Here is a 25,747-nt window from a genome sequence, read left to right on the forward strand (position 1 = left end):
GATGGTTCCGACCTAGAATATGTGGACATCTATAAGTACCTAGGTGTCTGGCTAGACTGTAAACTCTCCTTCCAGACTCATATCAAACATCTCCAATCTAAATTCAAATCTAGAGTCTGATTTCTTTTCCGCAACAAAGCCTCCTTCATTCACGCTGCCAAACTTACCCTAGTAAAACTGACTATCCTACAGATCCTCGACTTCGGCGATGTCATCTACAAAATAGCTTCCAATACTCTACTCAGCAAACTGGATGCAGTTTATCACAGTGCCATCCGTTTTGTTACTAAAGCACCTTATACCACCCACCACTGCGACCTGTATGCTCTAGTCGGCTGGCACTTGCTACATATTCGTCGCCAGACCCACTGGCTCCAGGTCATCTACAAGTCCATGTTAGGTAAAGCTCCGCCTTATCTCAGTTCACTGGTCACGATGGCAACACCCACCCATAACTCTGTGTTGTTGTCTGTTCACACTGCTATGCTTTATCTTGGCCAGGTCGCAGTTGTAAATGAGAACTTGTTCTCAACTAGCCTACCTGGTTAAATAAAGGTGAAATAAAAAATACAAAAATAATAGTGACAAAGTAACAGTGAGAACGAAAAACCACAGACAACTAAATCACCGTCAAACTCAAGGTTTATTTGATAAACACATGGTAAAGGGGGGCAGGAAAAGGGGCTGAGCTGGACCCAAGGAAAGAAACAAATATCCAAATACACCCCTAAACTAGACTAGCCTACTTCAATACAGCTAACTAACTAACCAAAAATACAGCGTATCTATACAAATATAGAGAGCAAGATATAGAGAGCGATATAGAGAGTGAGAGATATATAGAGAGCGATATAGAGAGCGATAGAGAGCGAGAGCGATATAGAGAGCGAGAGCGATATAGAGAGCGAGAGCGATATAGAGAGCGAGAGATATATAGAGAGCGATATAGAGAGCGATAGAGAGCGAGAGCGATATAGAGAGCGAGAGCGATATAGAGAGCGAGAGATATATAGAGAGCGAGAGATATATAGAGAGCGATATAGAGAGCGATAGAGAGCGAGAGCGATATAGAGAGCGAGAGCGATATAGAGAGCGAGAGCGATATAGAGAGCGAGAGATATAGAGAGTAAGATAGAGAGAGATATATATAGAGAGCAAGATATAGAGAGATATATAGAGAGAGACAGAGAGCGAGAGATATAGAGAGTGATATAGAGAGCGAGAGATATAGAGAGCAAGATATAGAGAGCGATATAGAGAGCGAGAGCGATATAGAGAGCGAGAGATATAGAGAGTAAGATATAGAGAGATATATAGAGAGAGATATAGAGAGCAAGATATAGAGAGATATATAGAGAGAGATATAGAGAGTGAGAGATATAGAGAGCAAGATATAGAGAGCAAGATATAGAGAGCGATATAGAGAGCGAGAGATAAATAGAGAGCGATAGAGAGCGAGAGCGATAGAGAGCGAGAGCGATATAGAGAGCGAGAGATATAGAGAGCAAGATATAGAGAGATATAGAGAGAGATTTAGAGAGCAAGATATAGAGAGATATACAAGATATAGAGAGATATATAGAGAGAGATATAGAGACAGATACAGAGAGCAAGATATAGAGAGATATATAGAGAGAGATATAGAGAGCAAGATATAGAGAGAGATATCGAGAGCGATATAGAGAGCGAGAGATAGAGAGCAAGATATAGAGAGCAATATAGAGAGCAAGATATAGAGAGCGAGAGATATATAGAGAGCGAGAGCGATATAGAGAGCGATAGCGATATAGAGAGCGATAGCGATATAGAGAGATCGAGCTCCAGAGGAAACAACTGAATGGGTTTTTAAACCAAGGGAAAGGGGATGTGATTGGGTAATGGAAACAGGAGGAGGTGTGTCTTCTGATTGGGGAATGATGATGATTGCCACCTTTGAGGGGAGAAGGAGAGAAAAGAAACAGGATACACACACAGGATACTTGTATCCGTAACAGATACAATAAGTAACATCATAGACCGCATTGATGTGGCAAGGAGCGGTTGAAGAGGTAGGTATTGTGTTGGAACATAATGTGTAGCTCTCTTAGGGTCTTGTTGTCACTCTGTGATGCCGGTGCCTTGTCGCAGTGACTGCTGAATGGCAAGGCAGAGTTGGGTGTAATCGTCTTCCCCTACATTCTGGGAACATACAGGAGGATTCCGTAAAAAGTAGGACATCAACAAACATGAACCATCTTTGTTTATGGTATGTACAAAATACACGACACAACAATTAGAAGGGAAATTAGCTATTGTGTTCTAAGCTACCATCTAGAGTAGACATGATGGTATGTACTGTATGTGAGAATAATGCAAAGTCAGCCTGTTGCAATTTAAAATGCATTGAGTTACAGTGCTGTCAAGAACAGGACAATGTTTTCCTCTGAAGAATTTCTAGGAAGAATTTCTTGGAAATCGTGATCCATTTGTTTTTCTCTATGGAACTCCTTGGCATAACTTCAGAGAAAGATTATGAGACACTCACCATGTAGGTGTCATAGCTGAAACAATGCCTGATAGCCAGGTGACCGATGAGGTTTCGGCTGCAGTAACTAGCATTGCCCCAAACAGTGGCAGCACAGATGGGACACACCTAGAGGAGAGAGGGGGTGACTTCCCAAACAGAACAAACAGCACATCCTAATGCACATCCCAATAATTTTTACACTGAACAAAAATATAAAACGCAACATGCGACAATTTCAGATTTTCACGAGTTACTGTACAGTTCATATAAGGAAATCAGTAAATTGACTCCCGAGTGGCGCAGTAGTCTAAAGGCACTGCATCTCAGTGCTCGAGGCGTCACTACAGATCCTGGTACGATCCCAGGCTGTATCACAGCTGGCAATCATCAGGAGTCCCATAGGGCGGAGCACATTTGGCCCAGCGCCATCCGGGTTAGAGGAGGGTGACTTGCCTAGTTAAGTAAAAGTTTAAATACATTTTAAATACATAATGAGGCCTGTTGGGTTCTAGTTTGAAATACTTGCTATACTAGAAGATAATATTTACATGCATGAGGAAGGTACAGTTTGGACACGCCAACTCAAGGGTTTTTCTGTATTTTATTATTTTCTACATTGTAGAATAATAGTGAAGACATCAAAACTATGAAATAACACATATGGAGTCATGTAGTAACCAAAAAAGTGTTAGACAAATCAAAAATATACACTGCTCAAAAAAATAAAGGGAACACTTAAACAACACAATGTAACTCCAAGTCAATCACACTTCTGTGAAATCAAACTGTCCACTTAGGAAGCAACACTGATTGACAATACATTTCACATGCTGTTGTGCAAATGGAATAGACAACAGATGGAAATTATAGGCATTTAGCAAGACACCCCCAATAAAGGAGTGGTTCTGCAGGTGGGGACCACAGACCACTTCTCAGTTCCTATGCTTCCTGGCTGATGTTTTGGTCACTTTTGAATGCTGCCGGTGCTTTCACTCTAGTGGTAGCATGAGACGGAGTCTACAACCCACACAAGTGGCTCAGGTCATCCAGGATGGCACATCAATGCGAGATGTGGCAAGAAGGTTTGCTGTGTCTGTCAGCATAGTGTCCAGAGCATGGAGGCGCTACCAGGAGACAGGCCAATACATCAGGAGACGTGGAGGAGGCCGTAGGAGGGCAACAACCCAGCAGCAGGACCGCTACCTCTGCCTTTGTGCAAGGAGGAGCAGGAGGAGCACTGCCAGAGCCCTGCAAAATGACCTCCAGCAGGCCACAAATGTGCATATGTCTGCTCAAATGGTCAGAAACAGACTACATGAGGGTGGTATGAGGGCCCGATGTGGAGGCCACACACACTACTGAGCCTCATTTTGACTTCTTTTAAGGACATTACATCAAAGTTGGATCAGCCTGTAGTGTGGTTTTCCACTTTAATTTTGAGTGTGACTCCAAATCCAGACCTCCATGGGTTGATAAATTTGATTTCTATTGATACTTTTTGTGTGATTTTGTTGTCAGCACATTCAACTATGTAAAGAAAAACATATTTAATAAGAATATTTCATTCATTCAGATCTAGGATGTGTTATTTTAGTGTTCCCTTTATTTTTTTGAGCAGTGTATTTTATATTTGAGATTCTTCAAAGTAGCCACCCTTTGCCTTGACCGTTTTGCACACTCTTGGCATTCTCTCAACCAGCTTTGAGGTAGTCACCTGAAATGCATTTAAATTAACAGGTGTGACTTGTTAAAAGTTAATTTGTGGAATTTCTTCCCTTTTTAATGCATGTGAGCCAATCATTTGTGTTGTGACAAGGTAGGGGTGTTATACAGAAAATAGCCCTATTTGTCCATATTATGGCAAGAACAGCTCAAATAAGCAAAGAGAAACGACAGTTGATAATTAATTTAACACATGAAGTTCAGTCAATGTGGATTCAGTGAAAGTTTCTTTAAACGCAGTCGCAAAAACCATCAAGCGTTATGATGAAACTGCCTCTCATGAGGACCGCCACAGGAAAGGAAGACCCAGAGTTACATCTACTGCAGAGGATAAGTTCATTAGAGTTACCAGCCTCAGAAATCAACATTTAACTGCACCTCAGATTGCAGCCAAAATAAGTGCTTCAGAGATCAAGTAACAGACAGATCTCAACATCAACTGTTCAGGCCTTCATGGTCGAATTGATGCAAAGAAACCACTACTAAAGGACACCAATAATAAGAAGAGACATGCTTGGGCCGAGAAACACAAGCAATGAACATTAGACCAGTGGAAATCTGTCTTTTGGTCTGATGAGACCAAATTTGAGATTTTTGGTTCGAACCACTGTGTCTTTGTGAGACATAGAGTAGGTGAACGGATGTTCTCTGCATGTATGGTTCCCACCATGAAGCATGGAAGAGGAGGTGTGATGCTGTGGGGGTGCTTTGCTGGTGACAGTGTCAGTGATTTATTTAGAATTCAAGTTACACTTAACCAGCATGGCTACCATAGCATTCTGCAGCGATACGCTATCCCATTTGGTTTGCACTTAGTGGGACTATCATTTGTTTTTCAACAGGACAATGACCCAAAACACCTCCAAGCTGTGTATGGGTTATTTGACCAAGAAGGAGAGGGATTAGCTGACCTCAACCCAATCTTATGTGTTATTACACACAGCCGGGAAGAATTCTAGGATATCAGAGCGGCGTCAACTTACCAACACTACGACCATGAATACGACTTTCCCGAAGTGGATCCTTTGTCTGCACCACCTAGGGCATTTGAACTGATTCCAGAGGCCGACCCAAAACAACATCGCCGGAGAAGAGGGAGTCGGAGCGGTCTTCTAGTCAGACTTAGGATGTGCACACACCACCCACCGCTTCGGAGTATATTACTCGCTAATGTCCAGTACCTAGATAACAAAGTTGACGAGATCAGGGCAAGGGCTGCTTTCCAGAGAGACATTGGGGATTGTAACATACAGTGCCTTGCGAAAGTATTCGGCCCCCTTGAACTTTGCGACCTTTTGCCACATTTCAGGCTTCAAACATAAAGATATAGAACTGTATTTTTTTGTGAAGAATCAACAACAAGTGGGACACAATCATGAAGTGGAACGACATTTATTGGATATTTCAAACTTTTTTAACAAATCAAAAACGGAAAAATTGGGCGTGCAAAATTATTCAGCCCCTTTACTTTCAGTGCAGCAAACTCTCTCCAGAAGTTCAGTGAGGATCTCTGAATGATCCAATGTTGACCTAAATGACTAATGATGATAAATACAATCCACCTGTGTGTAATCAAGTCTCCGTATAAATGCACCTGCACTGTGATAGTCTCAGAGGTCCGTTAAAAGCGCAGAGAGCATCATGAAGAACAAGGAACACACCAGGCAGGTCCGAGATACTGTTGTGAAGAAGTTTAAAGCCGGATTTGGATACAAAAGATTTCCCAAGCTTTAAACATCCCAAGGAGCACTGTGCAAGCGATAATATTGAAATGGAAGGAGTATCAGACCACTGCAAATCTACCAAGACCTGGCCGTCCCTCTAAACTTTCAGCTCATTCAAGGAGAAGACTGATCAGAGATGCAGCCAAGAGGCCCATGATCACTCTGGATGAACTGCAGAGATCTACAGCTGAGGTGGGAGACTCTGTCCATAGGACAACAATCAGTCGTATATTGCACAAATCTGGCCTTTATGGAAGAGTGGCAAGAAGAAAGCCATTTCTTAAAGATATCCATAAAAAGTGTCGTTTAAAGTTTGCCACAAGCCACCTGGGAGACACACCAAACATGTGGCAGAAGGTGCTCTGGTCAGATGAAACCAAAATTGAACTTTTTGGCAACAATGCAAAACGTTATGTTTGGCGTAAAAGCAACACAGCTCATCACCCTGAACACACCATGCCCATTGTCAAACATGGTGGTGGCAGCATCATGGTTTGGGCCTGCTTTTCTTCAGCAGGGACAGGGAAGATGGTTAAAATTGATGGGAAGATGGATGGAGCCAAATACAGGACCATTCTGGAAGAAAACCTGATGGAGTCTGCAAAAGACCTGAGACTGGGACGGAGATTTGTCTTCCAACAAGACAATGATCCAAAACATAAAGCAAAATCTACGATGGAATGGTTCAAAAATAAACATATCCAGGTGTTAGAATGGCCAAGTCAAAGTCCAGACCTGAATCCATACGAGAATCTGTGGAAAGAACTGAAAACTGCTGTTCACAAATGCTCTCCATCCAACCTCACTGAGTTTGAACTGTTTTGCAAGGAGGAATGGGAAAAAAATTCAGTCTCTCGATGTGTAAAACTGATAGAGACATACCCCAAGCGACTTACAGCTGTAATCACAGCAAAAGGTGGCGCTAAAAAGTATTAACTTAAGGGGGCTGAATAATTTTGCACGCCCAATTTTTCAGTTTTTGATTTGTTAAAAAAGTTTGAAATATCCAATAAATGTCGTTTCACTTCATGATTGTGTCCCACTTGTTGTTGATTCTTCACAAAAAAATACAGTTTTATATCTTTATGTTTGAAGCCTGAAATGTGGCAAAAGGTCGCAAAGTTCAAGGGGGCCGAATACTTTCGCAAGGCACTGTACTCTGTTTCACGAAAACATGGCTCTCTCGGGATATACTGTCAGTCTGTACAGCCACCTACATTCTCAGTGCATCGCGCTGACAGGAATAAATATCTCTCTGGGAAGAAGAAGGGCGGGGAGTGTATGCTTCATGGTTAATGACTCATGGTGTCATGGTAAGAACATGCAAGAACTCAAGTCCTTTTGTTCAGCTGACTTAGAATTCCTGGCAATCATATGCCGAACGTATATCCCCCCTCAAGCCGATACCACAACATCCCTCAAGGAACTTCACTGGACTTTATGCAAACTGGAAACCATTTATCTTGAGGCTGCATTTATTGTAGCTGGGGATTTTAACAATGCAAATTTTGAGGAAAAGGCCACCTAAATTCTTTCAGCATATTGACTGTTGCACTTGTGCTGGAAAAACACTGGACCATTCTTATTTTAATTTCCAGGATGCATACAAGGCCCTCCCCTGCCCTCCTTTTGGCAAATCTGACTAAGACTCCATTTTGCTCCCCCCTTCCTATAGGCAGAAACTAAAACAGGAAGCGCCCTTGCTAAGGACTATTCAACGCTGGTCTGACCAATCGGAATCCACGCTTCAAGATTGTTTTGATCACGCTGACTGGAATATGTTCCGGGTAGCTTCTGGGAATAATATGGACGTGTACACCGAGACGTTCACCGAGTTTATCAAGAAGTGTATAGGAGATGTTGTACCCATTGTGACTATTAAAACCTACCCTAACGAGCAACCGTGGATAGATGGCAGCATTCACGCAAAACTGAAAGCAGGAAGCACCGCATTTAACCATGGCAAGGTGATGGGGAATACATTACACATTCTTGCGCCTAAGGTTTTTTATTAAGCCCAAATTAAGGCCATGTAAAAGGCACGGGGACGAAGACCAAACAAACACATAACACACAGGGTAGGAATCCAAAACAAAAGAGCGAGGGGTACCTCGGATAAATAACACACGCGCACATTGATTAACACACGGGACGAGACCCGTAATCATCTGCGCAATCCACAATGGCACGAAAGCCAAAATACACAGCACAGGTACTCAAACGCAGCAACGGACATTTTAACAATAATGGACAGCCCGATGGAAACCAAAAGGCACACTTATACAGGTCCTAATCTGTGGGAATAGGGAACAGGTGTGCGTAATGAAAGTTCCAGAGGGATCCGTGACACTAGTCAAGGATCACGCTATACCCACTTCAATTTGCTAACTGCCCCAATAGGTCCACAGACAATGCATTCTTCACCACACTGCCCTATCCCATCTGCACAAGAGGAATGCCTACAGTGCCTTGCAAAATTATTCATCCCCCTTGGAGTTTTTTCTATTCCCCCATACACAATAGTCCAAATTGGTGAAGTGAAATGAAAAAAAATTAAAAAGTTAAAGTGGTGCGTGCATATGTATTCGCCCCCTTTGCTATGAAGCCCCTAAGTAAGATCTGGTGCAACCAATTACCTTCAGAAGTCACATAATTAGTTAAATGAAGTCCACCTGTGTTCAATCTAAGTGTCACATGATCTCAGTAGATATACACACCTGTTCTGAAAGGCCTCAAAGTCTGCAACACCACTAAGCAAGGGGCACCACCAAGCAAGCGGCACCATAAAGACCAAGGAGCTCTCCAAACAGGTCAGGGACAAAGTTGTGGAGTACAGATCAGGGTTGGGTTCTAAAAAAATATCAGAAACTTTGAACATCCCACAGAGCACCATTAAATCCATTATAAAATGTTTTAAAGAATATGGCACCACAACAAACCTGCCAAGAGAGGGCCGCCCACCAAAACTCACAGACCAGGAAAGGAGGGCATTAATCAGAGAGGCAACAAAGAGACCAAAGATAACCCTGAAGGAGCTGTAAAGCTCCACAGCGGAGATTGGAGTATCTGTCCATAGGACCACTTTAAGCCATACCCTCCACAGAGCTGGGCTTTACAGAAGAGTGACCAGAAAAAAGCCCTTCCTTAAAGAAAAAAATAAGCAAACACATTTGGTGTATGCCAAAAGGCATGTGGGAGACTCAGATGAGACTAAAATTGAGCTTTTTGGCCATCAATGAAAACGCTATGTCAGGCACAAACCCAACACCTCTCATCATCCCGATAACTCCATCCTCACAGTGAAGCATGGTGGTAGCAGCATCATGCTGTGGGGATGTTTTTCATCAGCGGGACTGGGAAACTGGTCAGAATTGAAGGAATGGTGGATGGCGCTGAATACAGGGAAATTGAGGGAAATCTGTTTCAGTCTCCCAGAGATTTGAGACTGGGACCCTAAGCATACTGCTAAAGAAACACTTGAGTGGTTTAAGGGGAAAAATATAAATCACTTGGAATGGCCTAGTCACAGCCCAGACCCCAATCCAATTGAGAATCTGTGGTATGACTTAAAGATTGTTGTAGACCAGCGGAACCCATGCAACTTGAAGGAGCTGGAGCAGTTTTGCCTTGAAGAATGGGCAAAAATCCATGTGGCTTGATGTGCCAAGCTGATAGAGACATACCCCAAGAGTCTTGCTGCTGTAATTGCTGCAAAAGGTTGCTCTACAAAGTATTGTCGTGTCTTTGGCTATGCCAGATTAAGTGATATGACATGCTATTCTATAAAATAATTTATCCGTAATTAATATTACCTGATTGAGCTAATCATGTAAATGTAATTAACTAGAGAGTCGGGCACCACGAAATAATATTTTTAGAGCTGTTATCTTTCGAATAAACTCTTAAAGACCTAGTAATATTTTACATCAATAGTAGTCAATATTAATCGTCATCTTAATTCAGTCTTATCTGCACGAACCCTGGCTAACAAGTTGAATCAGCAATACAAAATTGGGTTTAATTATTTATTTACTAAATACCTAACTAATCACACAGAATTACACATACACATATTTAAATCATGACTTGATTACAAATTACGTCAAAGGAAAAGGTCCCTAGCGGGCGGAACAGATATGACAGCTGGTTACACAAAAGAAAAGGGTCTGGGTTTGAGTGAAAGAGCGGGAAGACTGAGGAACAAAGGGTGAAGCTGTGCTATCGTAAATACAGTATCTAATGCATTCTAAATTACCGCCCATTTGGAAAAGGAAAATGCAATAAATATTTACTCTGAGCTGCGCTTCGGTAGGTTGGTGGTAGATGGAAGTCCGTGTTGCCCAACAGAGTCCTTTGAAGAATTTCTCTGCTGGTAAATTGAGTATGTTGTAGTAACGTCGTTGTGTGGTAGATGGGATACTCTGTCTGTTCCGTCCTAACCCTCGTTTGCAGCGGCTGTTGCTAACTCAACGGCTAGAAGGTATCATTTCTGTAGTGAATAAGAGTTCAAAGTTCATACCATTCGCAACCAAAGCTCACGCTGATGTTGGCTTCGTTCTGTAGTTATTATCTGAACCATTCTGACATCGGACCGTCGTCCTCACGTCCTCGGAACAGGAGGTTACAGTGCCTTGCGAAAGTATTCGGCCCTCTTGAACTCTGCGACCTTTTGCCACATTTCAGGCTTCAAACATAAAGATATAAAACTGTATTTTTTTGTGAAGAATCAACAACAAGTGGGACACAATCATGAAGTGGAACGACATTTATTGGATATTTCAAACTTTTTTAACAAATCAAAAACTGAAAAATTGGGCGTGCAAAATTATTCAGCCCCTTTACTTTCAGTGCAGCAAACTCTCTCCAGAAGTTCAGTGAGGATCTCTGAATGATCCAATGTTGACCTAAATGACTAATGATGATAAATACAATCCACCTGTGTGTAATCAAGTCTCCGTATAAATGCACCTGCACTGTGATAGTCTCAGAGGTCCGTTAAAAGCGCAGAGAGCATCATGAAGAACAAGGAACACACCAGGCAGGTCCGAGATACTGTTGCGAAGAAGTTTAAAGCCGGATTTGGATACAAAAAGATTTCCCAAGCTTTAAACATCCCAAGGAGCACTGTGCAAGCGATAATATTGAAATGGAAGGAGTATCAGACCACTGCAAATCTACCAAGACCTGGCCGTCCCTCTAAACTTTCAGCTTTTACAAGGAGAAGACTGATCAGAGATGCAGCCAAGAGGCCCATGATCACTCTGGATGAACTGCAGAGATCTACAGCTGAGGTGGGAGACTCTGTCCATAGGACAACAATCAGTCGTATATTGCACAAATCTGGCCTTTATGGAAGTGGCAAGAAGAAAGCCATTTCTTAAAGATATCCATAAAAAGTGTCGTTTAAAGTTTGCCACAAGCCACCTGGGAGACACACCAAACATGTGGAAGAAGGTGCTCTGGTCAGATGAAACCAAAATTGAACTTTTTGGCAACAATGCAAAACGTTATGTTTGGCGTAAAAGCAACACAGCTGAACACACCATCCCCACTGTCAAACATGGTGGTGGCAGCATCATGGTTTGGGCCTGCTTTTCTTCAACAGGGACAGGGAAGATGGTTAAAATTGATGGGAAGATGGATGGAGCCAAATACAGGACCATTCTGGAAGAAAACCTGATGGAGTCTGCAAAATACCTGAGACTGGGACGGAGATTTGTCTTCCAACAAGACAATGATCCAAAACATAAAGCAAAATCTACAATGGAATGGTTCAAAAATAAACATATCCAGGTGTTAGAATGGCCAAGTCAATGTCCAGACCTGAATCCAATCGAGAATCTGTGGAAAGAACTGAAAACTGCTGTTCACAAATGCTCTCCATCCAACCTCACTGAGCTTGAGCTGTTTTGCAAGGAGGAATGGGAAAAAATGTCAGTCTCTCGATGTGCAAAACTGATAGAGACATACCCCAAGCGACTTACAGCTGTAATCGCAGCAAAAGGTGGCGCTACAAAGTATTAACTTAAGGGGGCTGAATAATTTTGCACGCCCAATTTTTCAGTTTTTGATTTGTTTAAAAAGTTTGAAATATCCAATAAATGTCGTTCCACTTCATGATTGTGTCCCACTTGTTGTTGATTCTTCACAAAAAAATAGTTTTATATCTTTATGTTTGAAGCCTGAAATGTGGCAAAAGGTCGCAAAGTTCAAGGGGGCCGAATACTTTCGCAAGGCACTGTACATTGTCATCAAGGGCTTTATATAGGAAGGGAGAGGAGGCGAGTTTGAAAGGTTTTATAGCCCATGTCCCTTCACAGGGGCGGGCCACTGATTGAGCAGAGCCCTAACCTTATGAAAACCCAAATCTCACATTTTAGAAGCTAAAATCACATTTCATCCCATCATGAATAATTTCATATTCAGACATTTAAATTGAATAACAATTCCATGGGAATCCGATAACTCTGATGTGTAAACTTTCCACTGTAGAGTTTGTCATCTTATCATTGATGAGAACGTCTCAGATGACAACTGAACTGACATCATATTCATTAAGTACCACCGCATATGTTCAATTGGTCGGATTACCAGAATATAGTTCATTTCCCCCCACCTTCTGATGTTCCCAGAATCTCTATGTTAACCAAAGAGGTTTGCAAATGTAACATCAGTAGGGTAGAGAGAGGAAAAAGAGGGAAAGAGGTATTTATGACTGTCATAAACCTACCCCCAGGCCAACGTCATGACAGTATTGACTTTTGTGGGGGGGGGGGGGGGGGGGGGGTGAATAGTTATGCACGCTCAAGTTCTGTTTTTTTGTCTTGTGTCTTGTTTCACAATAAAAAACCACAAAAAAAATAGATTTTAATTCCAGGATGTAAGGCAACAAAATAGGAAAAATGCCAAGGGGGTGAATACATTCGCAAGCCACTGTATGTAAGAATGCTATTCATTACACATTGACAGGACAGCAGTGGGAAGTTTTAAGTTCCTTGGCGTGCACCACTGACAAACTGAAATGGTCCACCCACACAGACTTTGAGGAAGAAGGCGCAACAGCGAAGGTGGGCCGAGGTCAGGTCAGGTTAGATGAACGGAGAACGAACAGTTTTATTACACACATCACTTAACTTCCTGTCTAGCAACAAAGATGTAGCGTTTAGAGGTGCAAGGAGGAGACTCCGCCTAAAGGAAGGTATAAATACTTGGGCTGGTGGAAACATGTCTGTCTTTTCAGCTGTTTGACCCATTTGGTAAATAAACTTGGTTTGAGCTTTAACTAGTTCTCTGACAAACAGAGTAAAAAACTAACAGGCCCTAAAATATGGATTTCACATGACTGGGAATACAGATATGCTGTGGAGGTCAACTTCCTCTTGTAGGCGTCAATTGGGTTTACCTTGGTCTGCAATCATGAGAGAATTGAGAGAACAGATACCTTAAAATAAAAAGGTAAGGCGTGGATCAGAAAACCAGTCAGTATCTGGTGTGGCCACCATTTGCCTTATGCAGCGCAACACATCTCCTTCGCATAGAGTTGATCAGGCTGTTGATTGTGGCCTGTGGAATGTGGTCCAACTTCTCTTTAATGGCTGTGAGAAGTTTCTGGATATTGTCAGGAACTGAAACACGCTGTCGTAGGAACTGAAACATGCTCAATGGGTGACATGTCTGGTGAGTATGCAGGCCATGGAAGAACTGGGACATTTTCAGCGGAAATGTGGAAATGTGTACAGATCCTTGCGACATGGGACCATGCATTATCATGATGAAACAAGAGGTGATAGCGGTGGATGTATGGCATGACAATGGGACTAAGGAGCTCGTCATGGTATCTCTGTGCGTTCAAATTGCCATTGATAAAATGTGATCGTGTTTGTTATTCGTAGCTTATGCCTGCCCATACCATAACCCCACCGCCACCATGGGGCACTCTGTTCACAACGTTGACATCAGCAAACCACTCGCCGACACGACGCCATACACGCTGTCTGCCATCTCCTCGGTACAGTTGAAACATGGATTCATCTGTAAAGAGCATACTTCTCCAGTATACCAGTGGCCATTAAAAGTGAGCATTTGCCCACTGAAGTCAGTCACTACCCCGAAGGGCAGTCAGGTCAAGACCCTGGTGAGGCAACGACCATGCAGATGAGATTCCCTGACAGTTTGTGCAGAAATTATTTGGTTGTACAAACAGTTTCTTCAGCTGTCTGGTCTAAGACGATCCTACAGGTGCAGAAGCCTAAGTGCAGGTCCTTAGCTGGTGTGGTTACACATGGTCTGCAGTTGTGAAGCCGGTTGGACGTACTGCCACATTTTCAAATGATGTTGGATGAGGCTCATAGTAGAGAAATTAGCATTCAATTCTCTAGCAGCAGCTATGGTGGACATTCCTGCACTCAGCATGCCAATTGCACACTCCCTCAACTTGAGACATCTGTGGCATTATGTTGTGTGACAAAACTGCACATTTTAGAGTGGCCTTTTATTGTTCCCAGCACAAGGTGCACCTGTGTATTGATCAGGCTGTTTAGTCAACTTATTGTTATGCCACACCTGTCAGGTGGATGGATTATCTTGGCAAAGGAGAAATACTCACTAACAGGGATGTAAACAAAAATTTGCGCACAGAATTTGAGAGAAATACGCTTTTTGTGAGTATGAAAAATGTCTGGGATCTTTTATTTCAGCTCATGAAACATGAGACTAACAATTTACATGTTGCATTTATATTTTTGTTCAGTATAGATATAATATCTAGCATTAATTACTATTCAAGACATGTTGCAGCTCTTGCAATTGAGGTTCATGTTTGAAAGTTAGGTGAAAGTTAGAATAGGCTCACTCACAGCTGGAGCATTCTCTCCTGTGTGGCTGCCGACACAGTGCTGGACCAGTCTCATGTCTGTGAGCCCCTGCAGGGGGCAGTATGGGCAGGAGTACACCCTTCCTCCCAGGAAGCCCAACGTCAACACTCTGGGCCTGAGAAACAAGTCACCATCGTTAACACATGCACAAAAATACAATCATTTCACAACATGGACCCATTTTGACAGTAAGATCATACATACCTAACCAATTCAGATATCTGTGTTTGAGTGGGCTGTCCTGGTAGAATCCTAGATGAAAACATAATGAATAGTCAAATATACACCACTTTGAGAGTATAATTCTTTGATCAATGATCAAAATATCTAATCTCAACTATCAGAATAAACTCTCAAACAAATGTTTTATTAATCTCCAGGACCTCTTAACAGATCATGTTTAATGACAGAGGAAGAGAGCTGATTTAAAGTCATGATAACATTGCATCCATAACTGTAAATCAGAATGAAGTCTGTGGCTTATAGGCTGTGACATATAGTATATCTGGCTATTTAACACACAAGTTATTCACAAATGTATTCACTATAGCCAATATATCATCAAAGAGTTCGGACCTTTATTTCCTTTGTTTTGTCTTTATTTATGGTCAGGGCGTGAGCTGGGGTGGGCAGTCTGTAGTTTTTTTTGTATCTGACTGAGAATCATACTTAGGTAGCCTGGGTTTCACTGTTGGTTGGTGGGTGTTTGTTTCTGTGTGAGTGTTTGTCGCCACACGGTACTGTTTTGGTTCTCATCACATCGTTTATTGTTTTGTATTTGTATTGTTTTGTATTTCAGTGTTCAGTTCGTTTTTAATAAATTGTCATGAACACTTACCACGCTTCATCTTGGTCCTCCGATCCTTCTTGCTTCTCCTCCCCAGAAGAGGAGGAGGAGGAATGCCGTTACAAGAGGACATTAAGATGAGAACGTTTTTGTCCTCTTGCTGATGCTACGGTCCAATGTGACTGGTTATTGATATTCCTAGGATGCTACCTTATTTTACTTAAAAGCTTGGATCTTAGGTAATGCCTAATGATGCAGAACTGATTTGGTCTCAGCTCTGGCCATGTATTCACCTTCACTGACCATGAAAAGTTCTGGATAGTGACAGCACTATGGACTCTAGAACACTTCCACCATAGTCAGGTACTAACCAGAAGCACTACTACTCCTTTTGCTACTATTAGTAGTACCACACTACAGTACTAATACTATTATTTACAGTTCTAGTAGGCTACTTCTGCTACTACAGTATTATTAAAAGTACTACTAGTAGTACTAATCCTTGTGACTCGTTTCAGGAAACTAGGTGTATGTTGCAGGTTACTACTTCACAGGAGAGCTGTTTGAATGTAAACTTTTTTTTTTTTATCAAAATGTGTTTTTTTGGCAAAAATGCCTTCTGGAACATGTGAACTCATGTGCCTTAATAACAAACTTGTATGCCATCTAAAAATTAAAAATACAATTGTTAAATTAAGAGCCTAGTTGGTTTAGCCACAGAAAAAGTCAGCAACCTTCCCGTAGCCATGAGTTTGGATTGGTCTGCCATATAGCACGCTTCTGTCTATTTGAGCTAGTCAGTATGTGTAGGTAATCCTATCTAACGTGGCTTTTTTAAAATGCATCGTGTAGTAAAACTGCATAAGTGTTGGTCTCCACTTTCTGGAGGACTGAGTTTTGAAATCATTGGAATTCGAGTATGATAGCTAAGGAGATGGAGAAGACACCGGTCTCTGGATTACATCTTCAAACTAAGGGCAACCATGGCATCTGTGACAGGTAGACATGTCGATCCATGATGCACATGGGTAAGATAGTCTAGCTAGCTACATTTTCAGATATTACACTTTTCTAATTTTGATGTAAAGTGGTTTCATTTCAAGTTAAAATGTGCTGTTAGCTAGCTAACGTTAGCTGGCTGGCTCGCTAGCTAACATTATGTGTATGATCTTATTATTCGTATCTCAGAGCCATTTGCTTTGCTAGTTATAGCCTAATATTAGCTATCTAACATTGAACCTGGTTAGTTAGCTACCTGCAGATTCATGCAGGGTAGTAGCGTCATGAGTTGGGATTATGGTTCATTGTTTACCTAGCCCGCTAGCTACATGTCTTAACAAAAGACATCACTACGCACGTAACCAGTGTGTTCGTAAATTCAGTCTGGCCAGCTACTCCGATTTCATGTGAACTCTCGTGTGAGTGTGCCAGTGTACAGAATAATTGATTATTTCACGAACGCTCAACACCCGTTGAATATGGCCGGTGTTAGTAAACGTCGGGAAAAAAGCGTGATTAAATTGTTGCAAGCAGCACAGTTACAGTAACCAACGCTCCGGAATACATAAAAACAGCCTAACCAGCTCTGCTAGGGTGAGTAAAATGGTCAGAGTGGGGTGTTCTCTCATTTGTGTCTGGAAGAAGCTAGCAAGCCAATGTTTGCCAGTTAGCTTGGGTGCTTGACTGCCGTTGTGAGGTCAGAATGCTTGGATCAACCCTACTCATCTGCCAGAGCGATCAATTTGCGCTTTGAACGCTCCGAGTGCGAAACACTCTGAATTTATGAACGCCCAAAGCGCACTCTGGCACTCCGGATTGAATTTACAAACACTCCCTTCAATAGAATGTCACTGCGACAACTGTTGATAGACGTAGCTGGTAAATTCGCTCTGGCTATCTACTCCAATTTCAGAGCACTTTCGTCTGAGTGAAACAGAGCGCAGGATAACTGTCAAATTTACGAATGCTCAACACCTGTTGAATATACGTAAATTGTTGCCAGAAGCAACGGTCTGGATAATATAAAAACAGCCTAACCATCTCTGATAGGGCAAGTAATGGTCAGTGAGCTGTTCTCTTATTTGTGTCTGGAAGTAGTTAGCAAGTTAGCCAGTTAGCTTGGGTGCTTGACTGCTGTTGGATCAACCCTTAAAAAGATGGGTGGGGCTAAAGTTTAAGAGGGTGTAAACAATGCCGAACGGGTGTAGACAAAGAAGAGCTCTCTAGTAGGTACCAAAACATTCAAAGGCCATTTTCTCAAAAGTGAGGTTACAAGTCTATCAACTTTCAAAGCAGAATTACTTTCCCGTTGCTCCTCAAATTCAGTGTGTGATATGTATACCATTTTGTAGCTCTGTGTCTCTGCTTTTATCCAATGTAAAAAAAAAAAACATTTCAAATGTTGCTAAATAAGACCAAATCAAGACGGTTGGTCACCTAATGATTCAATGGATTCAGTTTCTGTATACTTGCCCAGTCATGTGGATCGTATCCACAGATACACGGCTGACTTCCTGAGTCGTTGGTGTAATTGGTGGGGGTGGTGCATCAAGAGGGGTGCCATACTCCTCAAGGTACTTCCTGCAGCTTTTGTAGTGAACCCTCATCTTGCTGAGAAACTTCTGAGAAGTGAAATCACATAGGTCTACACATAAAATGGGTGATGTGTGAAGTAACATTTTTGTTTTCAACCAATTAGCAACCATAATTAGCTAAATTGACAAAGTTATCTAATCCACTGGTGGTGTTGATAAATTAATCAAATGTATTTATAAAGCCCTTTTTACATCAGCAGATGTCAAAGTGCTATACAGAAAGCCAGCCTAAAACCACAAACAGCAAGCAATGCAGATGTAGAAGCATGGTGGCTAGGAAAAACTCTCTGGGAAAGGCAGGAACCTAAAGAGAAACCTAGAGAGGAACCAGGCTATGAGGGGTGGCCAGTCCTCTTCTGGCTGTGCCGGGTGGAGATTATAAGAGTACATGGCAATTAAGGCCAGATTGTTATTCAAGATGTTCCAATGTTCATAATGACCAGCAGGGTCAAATAATAACCACAGTGGTTGAAGAGGGCACAACTGATTCGTAGAGAGAGCCAGTGAGACCAGTGCCTTGTCGTTCACCTTCGCACCCCACACATTTAACCATAGGACATACTGAAGAGATGAGTCTTTAGTAAAGACTTAAAGGTTGACACCAAGTCTGTGTCTCTCACATGGGTAGGCACACCATTCCATCAAAATTGAGCTCTATAGGAGAAAGCCTCCAGCGGTTTGCTTGGAAATTCTAGGGACAATAAGGAGAATTGCGTCTTGTGACCGTAGCGTACGTGTAGGTATGTACGGCAGGACCAAATCGGATAGATAGGTAGGAAGAAGCCCATGTAATTATTTTTAGGTTAGCAGTTAAACCTTGAAATCAGCCCTAGCCTTAACAGGAAGCCAGTGTAGAGAGAGGCTAGCACTGGGTAATATGATCACATTTTTTGGTTCTAGTCAAAATTCTAGCAGCTGTGGTTAGCACTAACTGAAATGTATTTAGTGCTTTATCCAGGTAGCCGGAGAGTAGAGCATTGCAGTAGTCTAATTTAATAGTGACAAAAGCATTGATTAGCTTTTCTGCCTTTTTTGACAAAAATCTGTCCTTGAAATATTCTTGATATATTCGTCAAAATAGAGAGCAGGGTCCAGAGCAACCCTGAGGTCCTTCAGTTTTATTTGAGACAACTGTACAACCATAAAGATTAATTGTCAAAATTGTTTCGTGGGACCTAGAACTAACATCTCTGTTTTGTCGCCATCCACTTCCTTATGTCTGAAACACAGGCTTCCAAGGTAGGCAATTTTTGGGCTTCACCATATTTCATCGAAATGTACAGCTGTGTGTTGTCTACATAGAAGTGAAAGTTGACATTGTGTGTCCGAATGACATCACCAAGAGGTTAGAATATATAGTGAAAACAATAGTGCCCCTAAAACGGAACCTTGAGGAACACTGAAACTCAAAAGGACAAACCATCCACAGAGACTAACTGATACTGTATCTTTCCGACAGATAAGATCTAAACCAGGCAAGAAGTTGTCTAGGAGCACAAAGACAGATGGAAAGCCTTGGTCTGCCGCCATTTAAAGGTAATTTACCACCTTCACGAGTGCAGTCTCAATGCAATGATGGGACCTAAAACCAGACTGAAGCATTTCGTGTACATTATTTGTCTTCAGGAAGGCAGTGAGTTGCTGAGTAACAGATTATTTTTTTTTAAATCTGAGGAATGGGAGATTTGATATAGGCACATAGTTTTTTACATTGTCTGGGTCATGGTTTGGCTTTATTACTGTCACTTTTAGGGAGTTTGGTACACATCCTGAGGATAGAGAGCCGTTTATTATTTTCAACATAGGATGGTCCAGCACAGGAAGTAGCTCTTTTGGTAGTTTAGTTGGAATAGGGTCCAGCAGGCAGCTTGAAGGTTTAGAGGCCATGACTATTTGAGAGGCCATGACTATGTGTCAAGAGATAATCTTGAGTGTCTCCATTGATCCTAGGTCCTGGCAGTTTTGTGCAGACTCAGGATAACTGAGTCTTGGAGAAATACGCAGATTAAAAGAGGAGTCTGTAATTTGTCCATATAAAATGTCCGGGGTGAGAAAGTGTAATGAAAAAGGTTAACTGACTTGCCTAGTTAAATAAAAATAAAATAAAAAAAGGTCTGTTCTTAAGCGTGACACAACGCAGAGTGCCTGGATACAGACCTAAGCCGTGGTATATTGGCCATATTCCAAAAACCCCGGGGGTGCCTTATTGCTATTATAAAATGGTTACCAATATAATTAGAACAGTAAAAAGTCATGTTTTGTCATACCCCTGCTATATGTTCTGATATACCACGGCTTTCAGCCAATCAGCATTCAGGGCTCGAACCAGGTTTAAAAATAAATCCCCTTTGTGCATAACTATAGGTAAATCCGACAGGAGTGTTTGAGTGATGACAGAGGATCTAAAAAACACTTGGATGAACATTAAAAAAAAAACTTATGTCAGGCTATTTTCTGGCAATTGTGCTGTTATGTGCCAGATGTTAAGACTACAAATTGTTATAAATGGCCTATTTGCGAGATTGACTTGTCATTTCAATAGACATAGGCTACAGATTCAATTCTGGGTTTATGATTATAATAAAATTGCCATAGTTTGCTTAGATAATGGCAGGTGATGGCCCCTGATAGGCCTACATCTAATTTAATATAATATACAGTAGCCTAGAAAAGATGTTGGCAAGAGGTAAACTGAACGATTTAGCAGTTTGCTTAGTTTAATTTATTCAACATGATTAGCAAGGCGATTTCGCAATAAGTCTGCTGGAATAGGTTACTGAGGATCTTGTAATTTCAATCACTGAATGAAATATTGATAATGTTTATGAACTGAATATGCTTGTCAACAACAGCCAGTGTTTATTTTTACCTGCAGCCTAATCTGACTACTGTTACCGTCAATCTAATGCGTTCCTAATTACACAAGGCTACAACAGCAATAAACTGAAGTTAAGCTATTTATTAAATTGGTTTGCCAGCTCCAGGTAGGCTACACAAGTGGCACGAATTGATTTGCAATGACTCCAGTGACATCATAATTTCAACATTATTGTATTGTATCAAATGGTATACTGCAATGGCATATACATGAATAGGCTACTTGATGGCCAACAGAGGCAAATGTATAATTCTCCACATTTAGCCTCATGTCAGTTGCATTGAGAACTTTTCCCCTATTAAAAAGAACCACGCGAGGGAGTTCCATAACTTATATTTCAAATGTCTACTCTGGGCAGCCCCAGAGACCCAAGAACTGAGCATGCATAAAACACTTCGCTTGGTACCGTTGTCTTTAAGCAGTCAACATTAGAATGCAGTTTAAACCACCTCTGAGCGGATTTATGTAATGCTCTCTAGTGTGCCCAAAAGTCATTTTCCAGTACTTTGTCTGCATTATTTCTTGATGTGCATCAGTTCTAGCGTATTAATGTCTTATGGAAAAAGGTTTGGAAATCGGTGTCTCCATAATGACAATCTAAATAGCCTACCTACAACTGGTAAAAGAAAGTTGTCACAACATGCCCACTTGCTGCTCTTCTCACGCTCACCTGACTCAGCAAATATCTGTAGTGCTCTCTCAACACACACTCCTCCAGTCCTCCCAACCACTCACTCAGCAACAGCCTGCCTCACTGCCTGACAGTCAGCAGCAGGTCATAGTGAAATATATATATTTTTAAAGAGAAACGCCATGGCGGCCGCATTGTACTTTAGAAATAGCCCAAAACCAATACTTTTTCACCCGCAACATCATTTTCAAAGTGGCCCAATTTGGCTGGAAAACCGCGAACATGGCAACACAGAACAGCAACACGGGAACAGATTCAACCACAGAGATATGCTGCACATATATGCTACTGGCTTGAATTTACAGGACTTTATTCCAGGGCTCTCCAAAATGTTAATATAGATAGATGAAATGAATCTAAAAGTAAGAGTTGTGTAATCTACCTCCACGAGATATGCTGTTATAGCCCTATTTCTATTTTGCCCTGTTTATCAAAAGTGTTGGAAAAACTTGTGAATAATCAAATGACTGCCTTTTTTGATGTCTATAGTATTCTCTCTGGTATGCAATCTGGTTTCCTCTCAGGTTATGGATGTGTCACTGCAACCTTAAAGGTCCTCAATGATGTCACCATTTCCCTTGATTCTAAGCAATGTTGTACTGCTATTTTTATTGACTTGGCCAAAGCTTTTGATATGGTAGACCATTCCATTCTTGTGGGCCAGTTAAGGAGTATTGGTGTCTCGAGGGGTCCTCAAAGAGTGCAGTGTATAAAGTCAGAACATCTGCTGTCTCAGACACTGCCTGTCACCAAGGCATGATCCTAGGCCCCACGCTCTTCTCAATTTACATAAACATAACTCCGGCAGTAGGATGCGCTCTCATCCATTTATATGCAGATGAAAGTCTTATACTCAGCTGGCCCCTCCCTGGATTTTGTGTTAAACACTCTACAACAAAGCTTTCTTAGTGTCCAACCATCTTTCTCTACCCTTAACTTTGTTCTGAACATCTCCAAACAAAGGTCATGTGGTTTGGTAAGAAGAATGCCCCTCTTTCCACAGGTGTTATTACTACCTCTGAGGCTTTAGAGCTTGAGGTAGTCAACTCATACAAGTACTTGGGAGTATGGCTAGACAGTACACTGTCCTTCTCTCAGCACATATCAAAGCTGCAGGCTAAAGTTAAATCTAGACTTGGTATTCTCTATTGTAATCGCTCCTTTTTCACCCCAGCTGCCCAATGAACCCTGATTCAGATGACCATCCTACCCATGCTGGATTACAGAGACATAATTTATAGATCGGCAGGTAAGGGTGCTCTCGATCGGCTAGATGTTCTTTACCATTCGGCCATCAGATTTGCCACCAATGCTCCTTGTAGGACACATCACTGCACTCTATAATCTTTGTAAACTGGTCATCTCGGTATACCTGTTGCAAGACCCACTGGTTGATGCTTATTTATAAACCCTCTTAGGCCTCACTCCCCCCTATCTGAGATATCTACTGCAGCCCTCATCCTCCACATACAACACCCATTCTGCCAGTCCCATTTTGTTAAAGGTCCCCAAAGCACACACATCCCTGGGTCGCTCATCTTTTCAGATTGCTGCAGCTAGCAACTGGAACGGGCTGCAACAAACACTCAAACTGGACAGTTTTATCTCAATTTCTTAATTCAAAGACTCAATCATGACTCTTACTGACAGTTGTGGCTGATTTGCGTGATGTATTGTTGTCTCTACCTTCTTGACCTTTGTGCTGTTGTCTGTGCCCAATAATGTTTGTACCATGTTTTGTGTTACTACCATTTTGTTGTCATGTTGTTACCATGCTGTGTTGTCATGCGTTGCTGCCATGCTATGTTGTTGTCTTCAGTCTCTCTTTATGTAGTGTTGTGTTTAGTGATGCACCGATTACATTTTTGGCAGATACCGATATCCAATATTTTCCATGCCCCCCCAAGAAAGATACCAATAACCAATATTTACAATTACAGCGGCCTTTTAAGCAATTAAGTAGAGTTAAATAGTTAACACACATGGACGCAGCGGTCTAAGGCACTGCATCTCAGTGCAAGAGGCGTCACTACAGTCCCTGGTTCAAATCCAGGCTGTACCACATCCGCTCTTGATTGGGAGTCCCATAGTGCGGCGCACAACTGGCCCAGCGTCGTCCGGGCCGTCATTGTAAATGAGAAATTGTTCTTAACTGACTTGCCTAGTTAAACAAAGGTTAAATAAAATAAATGCATCCAATTAGTCTATAATCAGGGAATATAACCTTGTACACATATCCAAAGGCTTTGAGCAGATGTTAGATATTAAAGTAAATGTTCATCATCAAAAAAGGAACACACACACACACACACACACACACACACACACACACACACACACTGTGATAATATAGTCCCAAGTGTGTTTATTAACATTTCAACCCCTCAAGGTATTCCTACAGGTGAAAAGTATACTTCATATATGGTGGGAAGACTTAAGGGGGTGAAAATCATAAGCACACTTGGGAGTGTATTTATCATACTGTGTAGACTCCAGAGTTTTCCTCCTGTGTGTTGTCCCTTTGATCAGCGACCTGATTGTAGTGTTGGTTTGGGGAAGAACTACATGTACTAGCTATGGGATTCCCCTAGCTTGACTGTAAATGGAGGGGAAACATTGGAAGAACATGAAAAACAATGCCCTCCTCAGTATTTAGGTAACACTGCAAAATACTGAGTATGTGTTCTGTACTCCACACAGGTAAAACATTTAAGTGTAAACATTTAAGCTCATTATAAACAAAGTGTAATAAATAGTGTCTGCTACCGTAGTACCACAGGCCCTGCACTGTCCTTTCCTCTCCCTCATCTGCTGCTGGACATCTATTGCTCTCTTTTCAGTCTCCGATACGGGGCCCCTGCACAGGGGACAGTGTGGCCCCTGGGCCCTCACAGCCAGGCGGAAGCAGTTTTTACAGAACCTGGGAGGACAGAGATGGTTATTGTTTAATAAAGGTTGCATTTTATTGTAGGCTATAGGATATCCTAATGAGTTGGCTTTTTTTTTGTTGGTAATATCACAGACATCTGGCAACTAAAGTACTGAGCTAGCTGAGCCAGCCATTTTGTGGATTATTTGATCTCAAATATTTGGTTATTTGACCCTGGCTATGCCTTGGCCTGACTATGGGTTATGGTTTTGTATATTTACACATGTCTGCAGTTCCTGGTCCTGATGGGGGTTTTCAGAACATCCTGACATATGGGACAGTCATAGTCCTCCTCTGAGCAGCTGTCCAACGATCCCTCTGCAGCATCCCAGATATTATTCATAGCTCCCACAGGCTCCAGTGATGAAGAACACACACTTCCCATTCATCCCAACTCTGCCAACCTGGAGTGAGGAGAATGAGGACTAAACCACCACCTGTTTACTGGATGTCCCCAACCAGAATGCTATTAGACTTTAGACTTTACTGGAAGTCCCCAACCAGAATGCTATTAGACTTTACTGGAAGTCCCCAACCAGGATGGTATTGAGAAACTTTGTTATTGACCAAATACTTATTTTCCACCATAATTTGCAAATAAATTCATTAAAAATCCTACAATGTGATTTTCTGGATTTTTTTTCTTCTCATTTTGTCTGTCATAGTTGAAGTGTACCTATGATGAAAATTACAGGCCTCTCATCTTTTTAAGTGGGAGAACTTGCACAATCAGTGGGCCCACTGTACCTAGTCATTATGCTTTCTGGAATCAGGTAGTAACCAAACAGTGTTGAACAAATCAAAATATATTTTCTATATTTGAGATTCCTCAAAGTAGCCACCCTTTGCCTGGATGACAGCTTTGCACACTCTTGGCATTCTCTCAACCAGCTTCATGAGGTAGTAATCTGGAATGCATTTCAATTAACAGGAGTGCATTGTTAAAAGTTCAACAACAGTCCATCATTCATTTTAAGACATGAAAGTCAGTCAAGCCAGAAAATGTCAAGACCTTTGAAAGTTTCTTCAAGTGCAGTCGCAAA

General features: G+C 41.7%; 1 protein-coding gene across 4 annotated transcripts in view; it reads right to left on the minus strand.

Moving 5' to 3' along the window:
- Positions 1-624: 624 nt before the first annotated feature.
- Positions 625-25,747, minus strand: part of LOC110530436 (E3 ubiquitin-protein ligase RNF138) — a 45,859-nt gene continuing 20,736 nt past the window's right edge. For 2 of the 4 annotated variants that reach the window (XM_090182455.1, XM_090182454.1), the window contains exons 2-8: positions 24,926-25,108; positions 24,542-24,695; positions 18,085-18,233; positions 15,030-15,077; positions 14,808-14,940; positions 2,525-2,632; positions 625-2,178 (exon numbers count right to left, since the gene is read on the minus strand). In XM_090182455.1, coding sequence (XP_090038581.1) covers positions 2,098-2,178; positions 2,525-2,632; positions 14,808-14,940; positions 15,030-15,077; positions 18,085-18,233; positions 24,542-24,695; positions 24,926-25,089 — 837 coding nt within the window. In that variant the 5' untranslated portion in view covers positions 25,090-25,108 and the 3' untranslated portion in view covers positions 625-2,097. The remainder of the gene's footprint in view (positions 2,179-2,524; positions 2,633-14,807; positions 14,941-15,029; positions 15,078-18,084; positions 18,234-24,541; positions 24,696-24,925; positions 25,109-25,747) is intronic. The other 2 variants (XM_090182456.1, XM_090182457.1) reach the window with 2 other exon arrangements.

Source organism: Oncorhynchus mykiss, chromosome 8 (genome assembly GCF_057628025.1).
Source record: "Oncorhynchus mykiss isolate SJ-2025 chromosome 8, ASM5762802v1, whole genome shotgun sequence".
Taxonomy (NCBI): Eukaryota; Metazoa; Chordata; class Actinopteri; order Salmoniformes; family Salmonidae; genus Oncorhynchus; species Oncorhynchus mykiss.